We start from the raw sequence: 1,557 nt of genomic DNA on the forward strand, positions 1-1,557 counted from the left end.
ACTATTTTTTATTTATATAGAACCGACATTTTTATCGGTTCAACTGGTAATTTATCAGTTGAACCAATAAATCAGTGAACTAATTGCTTGACTGGTTCGGTTCTTACAACTATGATATATATGCTTATTTATAACTATTATCCTATGAAGTACAGATACTTCGCTGAGTTGCCGTGTTTGCGTATTGGACACGATATTCATTGACATTTGTCTGACACACGTGTCTGCTGTGTCCAACTATGTTTTTAATAAAAAATAAAAAAATTTTCTCTAGAGATATGTTTGAATATACCTAAATACCATCACGTGTCAACATGTCTAACCTTATTATGAACATGTATTATTGAAATAAATTTAGAAATAGCATATATTATTATTTATTAAAACAAAAAAATTTTTAAATACTTTATATAATTAAAATAAGATACTAAGAATAATTAAAAAACTAATTTATATTTTAATATCAATAAAATATTAAAATATCATTACGATTTATGTAAATATATATATATACATCTCCATATCTTATAAAATTTTAAAATTCGTGTGTACATATTCCATATTATATCGTGTCCGTATCAATGTTCGTGTATCATAGCTATTATCTATAGGTTTGTCTATATATGTGGTTAGCCAATTTTTAACATAAATAAAAATAGAAGGAGAAATTGGACACAAAAAAGAGACATTGGACTGAGCCTCATATAGTAAAAGGGGCAATGTCCCTCCAAACTTCAAATTTTTTTTATAAATTATATATAAATTTTAGTTTAGTACTCTTTACAAATTTTATTTTATTCTCTTTTTATTGTAAGATTAATTTTTTCCCCTTCCTAAAATTTAACTTAGTGCTGTCTTTGGAGACAATCCTCTTTGCATATTGTTATAGTTTATAGCTTATATATAGACATAAACCTAAAATGTGAAACATAATAAAATGTGACTAAACAAACATTAAATATTCTATAATTTAGAATAATTTTAAGATTTTATTTTAAACAATTATATTAATACCTAAAAATTAAAAAGAGAGGTTGGTCAACAAGTAGGTTGCTGCTAATATATACTCCTTTAAAATAACTTTCGTTTTAACTTTTTATAGATAAAACTATGAAATTTTAATGTATTATTTAAACCTATTTTACATTTAAATATATTGGTAATAGTTGACTTAAAAACTGAGATAATATACATATACGAGTTTTCAATTGATTTAGTTTATCAGATTTATTTTGATGATATACATATAATTCAACATTTTGTATTGCTCAATTATTTGTAGTTTGAGCAACAAAGGAAACATGTTGCTTCTGCAGTGGAATGTTGCATGAAGCAATATGACTTTTCACAAGAGGAAGCCTATGATTTCATCATCAGGGATATCAATAATTGTTGGAAGAAGGTGAATGAAGAGTACCTCAAGTTAATTAAAGATATCCCAAAGTTTCTGATTGATTGCATTGTTAATTTAGCACGTATAACCGAGTTTTATTATTTAAACTTTGAGGATAAATACACCAATTGTGAGCTTTTGAAAGATCACATTGTGACACTGTT

General features: G+C 25.3%; 1 protein-coding gene across 1 annotated transcript in view; it reads left to right on the forward strand.

The window, feature by feature from the left end:
* Window positions 1-1,557, forward strand: part of LOC107610600 (probable terpene synthase 2) — a 14,471-nt gene that overhangs the window by 7,065 nt on the left and 5,849 nt on the right. The window contains exon 7 of the mRNA XM_016312634.2: window positions 1,283-1,554. Within this exon, the coding sequence (XP_016168120.1) occupies window positions 1,283-1,554 (272 nt within the window). The remainder of the gene's footprint in view (window positions 1-1,282; window positions 1,555-1,557) is intronic.

This window comes from Arachis ipaensis, chromosome B08 (genome assembly GCF_000816755.2).
Source record: "Arachis ipaensis cultivar K30076 chromosome B08, Araip1.1, whole genome shotgun sequence".
NCBI lineage: Eukaryota > Viridiplantae > Streptophyta > Magnoliopsida > Fabales > Fabaceae > Arachis > Arachis ipaensis.